General features: G+C 44.9%; 1 protein-coding gene across 2 annotated transcripts in view; it reads left to right on the top strand.

The window, feature by feature from the left end:
- GFRA1 (GDNF family receptor alpha 1) overlaps positions 1–12,645 on the top strand; it is a 201,319-nt gene that overhangs the window by 51,272 nt on the left and 137,402 nt on the right. The window contains exon 4 of one of the 2 annotated variants that reach the window (XM_024756074.1): positions 5,640–5,654. The exons of the other annotated variant lie outside the window; for it this stretch is intronic. Within the exon in view, the coding sequence (XP_024611842.1) occupies positions 5,640–5,654 (15 nt within the window). The remainder of the gene's footprint in view (positions 1–5,639; positions 5,655–12,645) is intronic. 2 annotated transcript variants of the gene reach the window in all.

Here is a 12,645-nt window from a genome sequence, read left to right as displayed (position 1 = left end):
CCGAAAAAAAAAAAAAAAAAAAAAGAAGGAATCAAAACAATCGTTTAATTTTAATGGATTTTCCTCTTATGATATCTTACAGTCCTATACAAGTCACAATTGGCGATCTTTTCAAATAGTAGGCAATCGATAAATATTTGTTGACTAATAATGCTACAATTATAGAAGTTTTTCTGAATACTAGTTACTGTGCAGTCTTATATGCTTTACCTCATTTAATCTCCATAGCAATTTATGAGACCACACAAAAATTAATTATTCTTATTATCTGTGTGTTGCTGATGAGAAAAGCAAGGCTTGGGGAGGTTAAGGAATTTGCCTAAGATCACACAGCAGGAAATGGGACCAACTCTGAAGTCAGGACCTGAGCTCTTTGCTACCCTATTCTATTGCTTATTGTTATAATAACATTAACTTTCACTTGTTGAGCATGTAGCATAAACCAGTTACATGTGCTAGCTGCTTTACAGGTATGCTCTAGATTCTCCTTATGAATTTTGAAAGAAGTTTTATGATTCTCATTTTATAAATGTAGAAACTGAGACTCAAAGAGGTTAAATAGTTGCCCAAGATGGCTGTCCAGTGGACTAGCAAGAATTTGAACCTGGTGTTATGTGAGCCCAACGTCCACGTGCTTCACACTGATTAAGTGATCTAACTTGATCCTCATTATATTCCTGTGGCAGGGTAAGAGCTTATCTGTATCATCCCATTTTTATAGATGAGAACATAGGCTACAAGAAGTTTCACCTCAAGTTTCCACCTGGTGAGGGGCTGGGACCCAATCTCAGGTCCTGGGATCCAGTGGCCACAGTCATGTGGTGACCTGGCACTGGACTGTATTTGGGAGAGAAGGAATGAACCCTGCCCTCCCTGGGAAGCCCACCTGCCATTTTTGGACCTAGACTTCCTCAATTTGAAGCAGAACTACCCTGGAGTACTGGGGAGGCTTTGGTGGGCCCCACTTTTCAACCTTGAAAAGAAATAATTCACTTGATTTACAGAGATGTGCAGAAGTATACAGACTGAATTCTAGAAATCCTCGTAGCCATGCGCAGAGCTTGCCGGTTTTTGAAATTTGGTGAGGGGCAGCTCAACTGATCTTGAATTGACTTTGGTTAATGGTGAACTTGACCCCATTCGAGGAAGCAGCGTTCATTCCAGCTGCTCCCTACATCCTTTCTCTTGTCCCTGGTTAGTTGGGTCCCAGTGACATTTACAGTGCTTTACTGTAACGGCACTTGTACTTGAAAGAGAATTTTCTTTCTGTAGCTCAAACCACAGGAGGACTCGCAAGACAGCTATCTCCCCAGGTGAGACTTCTTAAATGGGAGTTAAGTGCATGCATTTTCAAGAAACTAAACTCCCCTCATATATAATTTAACCTAGAAAAGGAAGCAAAATTGAGAGAGCAGTATGATTACATTGTTTGAGGACTAGTAACTTTACCTCCCCCAGTCTTATGGAAGTCATGCATGCTTTCACTGTTTGGCATATCTTTAATGCTGTGGGGTGTGGGCTAGATGTGATATTGTAATAATAGTGAGGGTTTCTCTAACCGTAGTTACGAGCTGTGGATTGAAATAGTAAATTATTCCTAGCAGACTGAGTGGGCAATAAGACTGCCATCCAGTTCTCCTCATAAAACAAAGCAATAGATAAATAAAGAAGAGCCAACCCACTTAACCCACGTGGCTCTGTGCATTGCTAATTATTAACCCAGGCACAAGAGACGGGTTCACCCAGAGTGTGGTTAAATCATTTTTAATAGAGGTAAACACTAGCCATGTGGATGAGTAGCACTCAAGAAAGTTTTTAATCAGCAACATTTAGGAATCACCCAGCCTAATTGCCATAACTTATTAATAATAATAAATAATCTAGTCTCTTTATGGCTCCTGTCTCTGGAGGACTCAGTGCATTAATGATCTCTGGGGTGTGAAGCTCTCAGTAGCTCTGGAGGAGGTGGGCAAATATCCTTGATGCTCGTTCCTAACAGTAGAAATTGGACATTGAGGCTAAGAAAGGCAAATCTGAGTTCTTTCTTTCTTATTTTCTTCTCCCCACATCTGATGGGGATGAAGATGCCCTTTCATCTATATATAGGACCAGAATGGCTCCAGGGGGTGCATGTGGGGCTGGAGAACAGGCTTTCTTTGTTTATTTGAATGACTGGGGTTGAGGTTTTTTCCCTTGGGAAGTGAGTGTGAGTGGAGCTTTGTCTGAAGGAGTTCATTTCCTCCACACAAGTGTCCCTGGTGTCCTTTGGACTCAACCTGACTGAGGCTTGGCTGGGCGCTGGCAACTCCCAACTCCTTACTTCTGTGATTTCTGATTTCTGGGAGAGCAGAGAAGACGTTGCTGAGTCTTATTCTCAGAGTGATTCTCCTTAGCCCTGGATGGGGGGACGGGGAAATGTTTGTGTGAATCATCTAACTTAACCTTCCCAACACCGTGGTATTAAGTATCTCCAGGTCAGTTCAAGTTCAGAGATTATAAGTGATTGACTCCCAAATAATTCTTAGTGGTTGGTTAGACCGGAAGGAGATGATTGCGCTCAAACTTGACGCCATTTGATTTTTATAAGTGACTAGTCCCTGTGGGTTGGGAGCTGGGGGTCGTGGCTGTGTACACCAGAATAGAAGATGATGAGAGTATTTCTATGGCTAATGTCCTCTGAGGTCTACAGTTCGGGGCGGGGTGGGGGGTAAAACAGCACAGAATCTGCCTTCTTCTCGCTTATTTTCCATTCTTCTGTCCATGAATCATTTGAGCGCGAGCCTGGATGGCTGTTTCAGTGTGGAAAAGTGAAATTTTAAAGAAGGTACCCAAGCAGTTATAATTCAGAGCAAAGAGCTAAATAATGCTGAGAATGGAATGATTTATGCCATAGACTACAAAAGACATAAATATAGAGTGTAAATTACAAGATAACTCGTGCCAAATTGTTGTAATATTTATACTAGCGTTTATTAACATTTACATTTGAATAAAAAGGTGCAAAATGTAAGTGAAGCTGAAAAGGGGTTTTTAAAAAATCTAAAAGAGCTTATATGAAAATCACGAGAGTTTTCTGGAATAGAAGATATGAATAGTACTCTATGCAGATTTGTCTGCTAAACCATGATATATGCAGTGGAATTGGAAGGAATAAGGTATCTTATTCCTGAATCCCTGCCTGAATTTCTTCCCTCCCTGACCACTGATACTTTCCAGTGACTCAAATCAGTACTGAGTTTCAAAGGAAGTGCACCCTGTCAAAAGCCATGGAGAGGAGGTTGAGGTTTCTGGATGGATGTCAAGACTAGATCCGTATTTGAAAGACTAATCTCATTTAAATGATGTTTTCAATGTTGGAAATTTTTGTCTGTATTCATTAGAGGAGAATGATAAATCTCTAATTTGTACTTTGCTAATAATAAGGATGAGCTTTTGTGCTTCATTAAGGTTAAATGAATCTCATGTAGTCCCGGCTCAGCCTTTAACAGACGCCATGTGTGACCTGGGGAAAAATCTCTTACTTCTCTGGGACGCAGTTTCCTCGTCCATAAAATGAGGGAGTTGGACCAAATGGGTGTTGAGACAGACTAGCCCCTCTGTCCTTCCCTCCCTGGGAGTTGTGAGCCTGCATCTGTCTTATCTGTCCCACAGCCATCGGCCTGGGTATGCCCTGGGGAGCATGTGTATTGCACGTGAATGATACCCCTCACGGGGATCACGTGTGCACCAGTGGAATGAAAACTGCTCTCACTGGTGTTCTTTCCTTGCAGTCTGTTTAACCCACCAGGTACATGTTTCATCCACACCATTTGTGACCCCTTGGCTCTTTGTGACCTTGTAGGAACTGATGTTTTAGCTGAAGACTGACAGCAAATTTAGATGTTGATGATATAATTCTCATTTAGTTTTTAAGACGCAGATGAGTTTTAATTCAGATTATGAATGTGAGGCATGTTCATACATGCACATACATGGGTTCAGGATACATGTTCCATGTCTGATTTCTTCACTCAAAAATAATAAAAAACTTTAACCATTTTCAGTGGTTGAACCATAATCCATTGTATGGAATGTATTATTTTTGGTTTGATTCTCTGTAGACAAACAAATAGGCAATCTGCGTTGTTTGTCCATTATACACAATGCTGTAATGAACATCTATGTAGACTTTAGGTACTTGAAGACCTTTAGGTATTTCATTAAATGAAATTCCTAGCAGTGGTATTGTTAGGGTAAGGACGTATATTTAACATTGCCATACATACTGTCAAACTATCTTGTAGAAGTTTTATGCCTATTTACAACCCCATGAGCAGGGCAGGAACTGGCTCACATCTGGGTGGTGCTGTCTGTATTCTTGCCAGTGCTATCTTCCATCTTTAAGTTACTGGATGAGAAAGTAGGAGGAGATAAGAATACTTTTGGGGTGATTGAAAGTCAGTAGAAGCAGGGTGAGCCTGATGTCAAAAAGTACCTTGCATATGCACATATGTTCACCAAAAGATACGGACAAAGTATCACAATTCCTAATTGCTCAACACTGCAAACAATCCAAATATCCGTCCACGTTAAGATGGAGAAATAAATTATGATAAAATCATGTGGTGGAATACGATCCAGCAGTGAGCATGAATGACCTACTGCATGCTACAGCACGGATGACTCCCATAATCACTGTGGAGCAAAGAAGGCAGACAGAACAAATTCAGTCCATTTATATAAAGCTCAGAAACAGGCAGAACAAATGTGAAGTGTTGTAAGTCATGCTAGCGGTTCCCCTCGGCAGGCGTTGGCCACTGCTTATTCGTTTATGCTTTTCGCTAATATGCATGTTTCCTGGCGCCAGACCTAGTGCTTGGCATATGGTAGCTTCTCAAATATTTATTGAAAAAGATGAATTACTGTTTTTTCACCTTTTAACAGATTTTGACCTAGGATTTAATATGAAGACATAGTGTTAATTAGTTGTGAGTTAAAATTTGGAGAATTCATACATATGTGCTTATTATGATTTAAATATGGAACTTTATTCATAGGCCCTTCCTCTGTTTATCCTGTTGTGTGCCTTTGTTGTTATTTATAAACCAGCCAGGCAGCTTAGTAGGGGGTAAGATGATGGTTTTGGGAATCAGACGGACTTGAGTTCAATCCTGAGCTTATTCCCCTGTGACCTTGGATGAGTTACTTAACCTTCCAGAAACTCAGTTTCCCTATCTATAAAGTGAGGATAATATTACAACTTGCTTGATAGCACTCTTGTGAAAATAATAATATTAACATGAATAATAACTGGCAACTGTTGTATGTTTACTATGTCCCGGGCACCGATCTAAACCTTTAAAACATGGGACATCATTTGTTTAATCTTTCCAGTACAAATCTATTTGTGGTTTAGGGAACTGTAAGCCACAGAGTTAGTAAGCATGCAGCCAGAATTTAAACCCAGGCAGCTCCCTTCCAGAGCTCAAGCTCTTAACCACTGCCTCTGAGTGGAGGAAATATTGTACCAGGAGTGTTTAGCATAGTCAGTGTATGTTAGCTATGATGAGTATCACTGTCATTTTCAACATTATTATTAACTTTATTTTTCTCGCTTCTCTCTCCCTCTCTCCGCCTCTGTTTTTCCTTCCTCCTGGCAGATGTTTTCCAGCAAGGTAAGCCCACTGTCTCCTGCCTGCTTTTCCATTGGTTGTGCTCTTTTGGGAGAGTATCATCTGTGTGCAGAGGGTTATGGGGCTTTACATTCTTCTGTGGACGTATCATGGGAGCTTTAGGAGGTACCGTGAGGATGATAGTCTGAGGTGGCCTGAAGTGCCATCAGCATTCCCGGGCCTCCACTGTCCAGCCTCTGCTTCTTCCTCTGGACCTTGCTTGGGGGAAGGGTCGGGGCTGGACAGTTGGGGCAGAGCCACTGGGGAGGGGCTCATGGCCAGGCGCCTCTCCGAGGGCAGGGCTGCTGTGGGCTTGTGAGAGTGGTGGGAGCTCGTGTCTCTGGAGGGGATTGGGTGGAGGCCCCTGTCCCTCGGGGCTCCTGCATCAAGGCCAGCTGCAGCTTGGTCAGGGCCCCATAGGCCACCTCCACCTGGGGCTTTCTTTGTCAAGCAAAAGTGTCGCTGACCTGGAGGTGTGGCCCAGACCATGGCTGGCTGGTCGCTTTCTGCTCTTCAACCCAGGGACGCCTCACAACCCCTCCAGTTGGTCCAGTGACTGAGAAGAGCCTGGCGAGGGTGTGCACTGTCTTATGTGTTTTGCCAGCCACGTTCGCACGTGTGGGGGAGCTGGAGAGGGAAAGTGTAACCTAGACTGTGTCTTCCAGTGCGTGTTTTAGTCCCCACTCAGGATACACAGCCACTGTGCTCTGGGAGACTCACAGGCATGGTCTTATTGAACCTGCTAGATACACATTCACGGGCAACTGCCTCTTTCCCTTTCTTTATGGCAGCCTGAAACCACCAGGAGAAAGTGGCAGGACCTGCCTGTTTATATTCAAGTTGGGAAATACGTTTGTCGCCCACGTCCGCCACATCTTTCTTGAATCCCAGGCTGGCTTAGAATAAAAGAGACCGGTTTAAAAATACATCCAGGCATCCCATAGATAGCTTCCAAAGAAATCTTAACAGGCTGGATATTTTCACAACGATTGTTTCATCCTAAACATGCAGCGTGTTATGGAGAAAGTCGGTCTGCTCTCTCTGATAGAAGCGCAGTTGTGGGTAACAATGAGGGGACTTGTGTTGTCTTTTAAGAGTCTGGAGTCATAGACCTACTTTTATACATAATTCATAAATCCCAACAAGCCGTAAGTAATAAGTTCCATTTGGCTAGAGACGAAGCCATGAGCAAAATTGAGAAGGTGCCGTGACTGTGGGTGTAACGCACGTGCTGCTGTCAGGGCACTGGCTGCAGTGCGTTTTCTCCCTTGACAGATTGGGAGTTCAGTGGGATGCTCTGGGAGGACAATTTTTTTCAATGAACTAGAGAGCAAGCGCCCCTACCCCCAACACTGAATTGCGTTTCTCCTTTTGAGACGTAAAATGCTCGAGTTAGGAAAGCCGAGGCCCCTGGAGGAGGGGGAGAGAAAAGGTTGGTATCAAATCTGGCTTTTCCACCCACAACCGTGAGCGTTCACGGTTGTTGTAGTCGGTATGAAAAACGGCTTATCAGACTGCTTATGTCAAGTTTGCCTCCTTTTTAATCAGTCATGCCGTTCGATTGATGGGATTTGCCTGTCAGGAAAAATGATATGCAGAGCAAAAGTTATAATCATCTGCAAATCACAGACTATCGAGACTTAATAGCATCTTCCAGAGACGGAAGCTGCTAGCTACGCGTGGCCCTGTGAGATGGCGGGCAGCAGCTCCCTCATAAGATATTACTAGGATTTCAGATGGGGAGAACTGAACTTGCTTTCGTGAATTATTTACACGGCTCTGGCCTTGCAGGACCATTTTGTACGGAGAGAGACGTTCTCTAAAATGATGGCAAAGAAGCGCCAGCTGGTACCCGCTCCTTACCTTTGCTTCTGACCATTCTGCCTGTGAAATGAATGCTCAGTAAAGTGTGACAGTAAAAATGTGCCAGTGCAGACGTAGAGAAGGGACTTGAGGACACGGGGAGCGGGAAGGGGAAGCTGGCATCAAGTGAGAGAGTGGCATGGACATATATACACTACCAAATGTAAAACAGATAGCTAGTGGGAAGCAGCCGCATAGCACAGGGAGATCAGCTCGGTGCTTTGCGACCTAGACTCCATTCTGCCTGTGAAATGAATGCTCAGTAAAGTGTGACAGTAAAAATGTGCCAGTGCAGACGTAGAGAAGGGACTTGAGGACACGGGGAGCGGGAAGGGGAAGCTGGCATCAAGTGAGAGAGTGGCATGGACATATATACACTACCAAATGTAAAACAGATAGCTAGTGGGAAGCAGCCGCATAGCACAGGGAGATCAGCTCAGTGCTTTGCGACCTAGACGGGTGGGATAAGGAGGGTAGGTGGGAGACGCAAGAGGGAGGGGATATGGGGATATACATACGCGTATAGCTGATTCACTTTGTTATACAGCAGAAACTAACACAACACTGTAAAGCAATTATGCTCCAATAAAGATGTTAAAAAAAAAAAAATGTGCCAGTGACAGTAACATCAGACCAAAACAAAGGTGTTGCGTCTTACAGACAGAATCTGAAACACGACTGCACAGCATCTTCTGGGGTTAAACTCTTGTTCCAGAATTGTGCCGTTAACTTGAAACAGAGGGGCCATGAATTGTGCTAGAAATAAACAGTAGAAAGCTGTGTGGCTTCAGATGAACGGAAGCCACAGGGTCGGTTCTGCAGCCCATCCACACAGGACAGCTCTGAGGGGCTCTGGACTGACCACGCTGTGGGCACCCAGGCCCTGCTGGCTTCGGCTTGCCCAGGGACTCACGGGCAGCCTGGGGACGCTGCTTTGTAAATGTGTACTTCTGGCGGTGAGTGACTGAGGCCTCTTTGCCCAGAGGAGTCCCTGAATGTTTGGGCTGCCGTGCACCGGGGCGGGCAGAAGAGGGAAGCAGGCTTGCAAGTTGACAACATCGGACGTTCTCAGAGGAAACCGAAGTTCTTTCCTCTGGATCGCATTATCTTTAACTTCCCTACAGATCAATCTTGTTACGGCAGGTGACGGCGCAGCACCTAGTGCCGGGCCTTTCTCTGCTGTATCTGTGGTGTGTGCACGTGGGAGTGGATTTCTACCCTGTGCCATTTTCGAGCTCATCTAGGTTCTTTCATCTGTAAATTGCCACTTACTGTGGCTGTTAGACCACAGGGCATGAGGACGGTCAGGGACCTGTGAGCCCACAGCTGGGCCATCTGTATGTATGAGATCCAGGGCCACGTTTTCAAGGAGCCTTAATTGACCCACATTCTCTGTTGTCCACAGAGCTCATGAGCCATTGGATGGCTCTCAGGAATTCTGAAGAGCCACAGAATTGCTCTTCACCACGTCAAATGCAATTGGAAATGCTGTACGTGCACACGTGTCTAGAATCTCGAGCTTTAGAGCACTTCTATACTGATTATTTAATAAGTCAAGACCACAAACACAGACACACACACACACACAGCTCATCTGAAGTTACTGAAGCACCTTTGAATGCTCACCCATAGACTTAGCCTTGATTCTGAAGTCGAACAGAAACCAAGAGGGTGGCTTGGAAATGAGAACACGACCTCTCAGCTGGGCATTTGAGAGCATCAGTGAGCACCGTGTAAAGGTTTCACCGTTGAGTTGATTCTCTGCTCAGTGAACTGAAGTCCCTTATAGACTCTGTGCCCAAGAGGCATAGCCTTCCCTCCTCCTCGGTGCTCACCCGGGGCTGGGATCTTGCTATTAGAGAAATGTTTCTTCCAGCTCAAGTACTTTTTGATACCTTTCAAACATAGTGTGCTCGTTTATTTTGTAACCAGTAACCGTGTGCCAGGCACTTTCTAGGCCTTGAGGATAAAGGAGTGACTGAGACGGCAAAGACCCCTGTGCTCTTGGAATTCACAGTCTAGCTTCGGGAACATTCAGTGCCAAGCATGCAAATTAATAAACAAGGCAAATTCCGAGAGGGGTACAAGCAGTGAAGAAAATATAATGGTTGGTGCGATAGAGGCTGGGAGGGCCATTTTAGATGGGGTGGCCAGAGAACGACAGGGAAGACGAGCTGTTGGAGAATCTGGGGGACCAGCTGCGGAACTTGCAAGGGAGTGGCCTGGTGGGCAGGAACACCCCAGTGTTCCAGGATCAGAAGGAAGCTGGAGTGAGAGAGGAAGTTGTATGAAATGAACGAGGAGAGGAGGGCAGGCGTGTAGTCTCCGGGTCAGAGGAAGGAAGTCAGTGGTGGGTTTTAAGCAGAAGAGTCACCTGGTCTTATTTACATTTAAAGTCGCCACACTGGCTGCTGTGAAAATGCACCAGAATGTGTGAGAAGTTAAAACCAGGACCAAGGCTGAGTGCTGAGCAGGCTCAGGCCGGGCTGAGATGGGACCCTGCCCACAGACCCTAGCTGCTCCCTTAGTGGGTCTCTGTGCCCCTGGGCAGTGGGAACGGATGGCCCCCTTCCCAGCCAGCTCCCCTCTACTGAGCGCCACACTTTCTGCATGTGTCGAGTCTTGTGCCATGACATGACTTAAGGCTGGAAAATTATGCTCATCAAAGCCATCATTAAAATATTCCTCTGTGTGTCTTCAGATTTTAAAAAGCCACTTTTCTCCAATACATACCGAACGAAGTGTATATCATCTGTATTACATATACTGATACATCATTAATGTATATATATTGCTATATCTAGGAGATCCCAGTTTTGCTCCCAGCAGTGTTGCTGCGTTTATTGAGGAACTTGGGCCAGCTGCTTTGCCCTGTAGCCTCAGTTTTCCCATCTGTAAAATGAGAGACTTGGGGATATCCCTGACCCAACGTGGCTTTCTGCTGATGCTCTCTATCTTGATCAGTTTTAAGTGGATTTGAGTTAATAGAGTACAAAACGTCCCATGCTGCAGGTTTTGAGTATTATCCAGAGAACTTGGGTAAAAGCAGAGATTTCTGAGTGGCTGAGAGTTCAGGTGAAAAGAAATGTGGTTTCCGAAGTGTAACCTACTCTCATGGCCATTTGGAAACATCAGTTCTTTCCCATGTGGATTAATACTGGAATTCACACTGGATAGCATTGCTTTTACTAATCTGAAGAGAACAATAAATCATAGTTTGCTTTCTGGCAGCCCAGCCCAGCCCATTAATTGTTGAGGTGGGCTTGTGGTGACAGCAACCACTGCCATTTATAATGTGCTTGACTTAAGCTCTTTTGCATATTTCAAATGTATTGGTCAAACTGCTGGGGCTGGATCTTAGGTTTCCCCAACCACTTCAGAAAACCCATCTGGGAACTTCCCTGGTGGCTCAGTGGTTGAGAATCCTCCTGCCGATGCAGGGGACATGGGTTCGAGCCCCGGTCCGGGAAGATCCCACATGCTGTGGGACAGCTAAGCCCGTGCACCACAACTACTGAGCCTGTGCTCTAACCCCACGAGCCACAACTACTGAGCCCGTGTGCCGCAACTACTGAAGCCCGCGCACCTAGAGCCTTGCTCTGCAACAAGAGAAGCCACCTCAACGAGGAGCCCGCGCACTGCAACAAGGAGTAGCCCCCGCTCACAGCAACTAGAGAAAGCCCGCGCGTGGCAACAAAGACCCAATGCAGACAAAAGTAACTAACTAACTAAATAAATAAATAAAAAGAAAAAGAAAAAAAGAAAACCCATCTGTTATAAAGCTCTGATCCTTTAGCCATGAATTACGGTCCCCCGGTAACGTTACACATTATGAAATATTGTTTGCTTTATGAGTGTGGGATTTGGGTGAATAAATTAAAACTATTGTTACCACTTCCAGGGAAAAACTCCAAGTTGTCATATGATGCTAACTAGTAAATGAGAAAAATGCATGAACATTTTTTATGGTGGAAAGTGGTTGGTTCCCTGGTCACACTTCCTATATGCTAATCTTTACCGTGTATATATATCATCCCCCATTCTGTCCAGAATCAGTAGAATATCCAAGTCATGTAGGAAATGCATCCATCTTTCCAGAACAAACTGAACAACATTACCATTTCATTTCATGTTGACTCACTTTGTGTGTTTGTGGTAGGAAAATGATAGGCATATTTAAATAATCACATTCTCGGAGATGCTTTATCACATTCTGCATGGGCTGTGCAGGGTGGCCTGTTCCCTGCCAGGTGGCCTCAGGTGGGCTTTTCCTCGTAGCAGATTCAGTGTCCTCACTCCAATCCCGTGATATGAGTTTCAGGTGAAGTTTCAGAGCCTCTCCTCCCACGTACTTGAGTTTCAAAACTGCCAGATCAGTAAAGGGGGAGGGGCTTCCCTGGTGGCGCAGTGGTTGAGAGTCCGCCTGCCGATGCAGGGGACACAGGTTCGTGCCCCGGTCCGGGAAGATCCCACATGCCGCAGAGCGGCTGGGCCCGTGAGCCATAGCCGCTGAACCTCCACGTCCGGAGCCTGTGCTCTGCAATGGGAAAGGCCGCGGCAGTGAGAGGCCCGCGTACCGCAAAATACATAAATAAATAAATAAAGGAGGAAAGTTTTATTGTTGAGATGGTCACTAATAAGAAGAACAGTTTTTCTTTTTTAAATTTTATTGTGTAGGGGTGATGAGGATGATGCCAACATTCGTGCACCTCCTGTATTCCAGACATTGGGGCAGGCGCCTTACACACATTGTCTCATTGAATCTGCCCCCATAGTTTATGAAGTAAGTATTATAACCAATAATCCCACCGTACAGATGAGAAAACTGAGGCACAGAGTAGAACCCATCTAGTGATGTTTATATAACTCGTGAGTGGTAGAGCCTGGGTGTTTTTTTAGTTGAAAGACCTTGTTCTACAGAACAGATTTAGATCTTTGGAAAAATTGTGAAGGTAGTACAGAGAGTTCCCATATACCCCACATCCCATTTCCCCTGTTACTAACATCTTACGTTAGTGTGGTTCATTTGTTACAACTAATGACCCAATATTGATCCATTATTATTAGCTACAGTCCATAGCTTACTCAGATTCCCTTAGTTTTTACCTAATGTCCTTTCCCCTTTCTGGGA

The sequence above is a fragment of the Neophocaena asiaeorientalis genome, unplaced genomic scaffold (genome assembly GCF_003031525.2).
Source record: "Neophocaena asiaeorientalis asiaeorientalis breed wild unplaced genomic scaffold, Neophocaena_asiaeorientalis_V1.1 scaffold85, whole genome shotgun sequence".
Taxonomy (NCBI): Eukaryota; Metazoa; Chordata; class Mammalia; order Artiodactyla; family Phocoenidae; genus Neophocaena; species Neophocaena asiaeorientalis.
This window is presented reverse-complemented; position numbering and strand designations above follow the sequence as displayed.